At 34.3% G+C, this 1,976-nt stretch overlaps 1 protein-coding gene across 1 annotated transcript; it reads left to right on the top strand.

The window, feature by feature from the left end:
* Positions 1 to 571: 571 nt before the first annotated feature.
* LOC100518957 (olfactory receptor 6M1-like) lies at positions 572 to 1,411 on the top strand. Its single transcript, XM_003123574.2, has one exon. The coding sequence runs from the start codon at positions 572 to 574 to the stop codon at positions 1,409 to 1,411; it is 840 nt and encodes a 279-aa protein (XP_003123622.2).
* Positions 1,412 to 1,976: the final 565 nt, after the last annotated feature.

Raw genomic sequence — 1,976 nt, 5'->3', positions numbered from 1 at the left:
AATAATTATAAATTAAACTTTATTGCAAGTCTGTCTGCCAGCCCTCTGAATTACTTTACATCTGAATGGATAAATGACACTTTGATGTGTTTATCCAAAAGGGCAGTCTATGTATCTGTTCATATGACTTGTGAAGAGCTGGATTCACTGTTAAATTCCTTATACTGAGGAGAGGCTCACATGTCTTTCAAAAATACAGTTGTCACAATCTTATTGTGGAACTGAATCAACTATTGTGAGCACACTCAAACTTGAGCTCTTACATCTTGCACAGTTAATCTCATGAGCTGTTTATACACTGGAAAAAAAGCAATTTGTTTTTGCTATTCTCCCATAAAATGAAAATATTTCTAATTGCAATAGGTGGTATTTCCAAGGTACAGATTCAAGGTCCAACATTTACCTTCTCTTTTTTATTCTGACAGGTGGAACTGGAAATATTATGGATCACAGAAACAAGACCATAGTCACTGAGTTCATTCTTCTAGGATTTCAGGGTGAGAAAAAAGTAGAAATCCTTCTTTTTTTTGCATTTCTGCTTATGTATATGACATCTCTGATTGGAAACACCATGATTGTCCTTTTGGTGTGGGGTGACTATCGCCTGCATTCACCCATGTATTTCTTTGTAGCCAATCTTTCTTTTCTTGAGGTTGCCATCACTTCCACAGTGGTACCTAAAATGCTAGCTAACACATTTTCCCTCACCAAAACAATATCCTTCGTGGATTGTCTTACTCAGTCTTTCTTCTACTTTCTCTTGGGATCTACAGAATTCTTCATCTTGGCTGTCATGTCTTTTGATCGATATGTTGCTATTTGCAACCCACTGAGGTATACCATCATTATGAACAAACAAACATGTATACTGTTGCTTCTTGGATCTTATGTGGGTGCATTTTTGTCAATTTTGGCATCATCAATATTAACTGCCCCTCTGCCATTTTGTGGGCCAAATGTTATCAATCACTTCTTCTGTGACAGTGCCCCTATGCTGAAGCTGGTCTGTGCAGATATCTCTCTGGCTGAGCTGGCTGACTTTGTCTCCTCTGCTGTGTTACTGTTGGGTTCCTTGCTACTGACAGGAGTGTCTTATACATGCATTGTCATTGCTATCCTTAAAATTCCCTCTGTCCAAGGGCGGCAGAAAGCTTTCTCCACCTGTGTTTCACATATCACTGTGGTAACACTTTACTATGGAAGCTCCATCTTCATCTATGTCCAGCCAAAAAAGGTCACTGTGATGGATGCCAACAAATTCGCCACGGTCCTAAATACCATTGTGACACCAGTGTTGAATCCTTTTATCTATAGTCTTCGAAATAAAAAAGTTAAAGATTCTCTGAAAGATAGCTTGAATAAATATGTGAGCATGCTAACAAATTTAAGATCTTTAAGATCTCAAAAGTGATATATTTACAAAGATATATCTATGTCTAACAATAAAATTAATTTATCATATAACTACCCCAAAATTAATTCTCTCACATAAAGAAGAAATTAGGAGAACATATATTACATACATTCATGTATTACATACATATATATATACATTCATGATACATACACACAGACTGACAAGTAGACTAATGTGAATGTGTGATTATTATTTCTATTTTCCTTTGTCTCCAGTATTTTAAAAATAAAATTCTTATCCACTATAGAGATTTAAACTCAAACAATGCCAGTGCTGGATGTCTCTGTTTTAAGTTTTTTTTCTCAACTTATGGAAAAATTTTCTCCTATGTATTTTTCTTTTTAAAATATTAATCTATTAATATATATTTTCATTTGATGCATATGAATTGCCTTCACAATAAAATACTAAAACATTCTTTGATTTTTACTTTGAATCTTTTTATATAGGTTATTTGTTATTTAAATTGTATTTAATTGTAGACATCTACTCATGGCTCCCTATCTGTTATAATGTATAGTTATTATTCTCCCACATCTATGCCACAGGATGTGATGGT

This window comes from Sus scrofa, chromosome 2, assembly GCF_054392235.1.
Source record: "Sus scrofa isolate SSC_HxYL_T2T_F1_AM1 chromosome 2, Sscrofa_HxYL_maternal_Yorkshire_Landrace_v2.0, whole genome shotgun sequence".
Classification (NCBI taxonomy): Eukaryota; Metazoa; Chordata; class Mammalia; order Artiodactyla; family Suidae; genus Sus; species Sus scrofa.
This window is presented reverse-complemented; position numbering and strand designations above follow the sequence as displayed.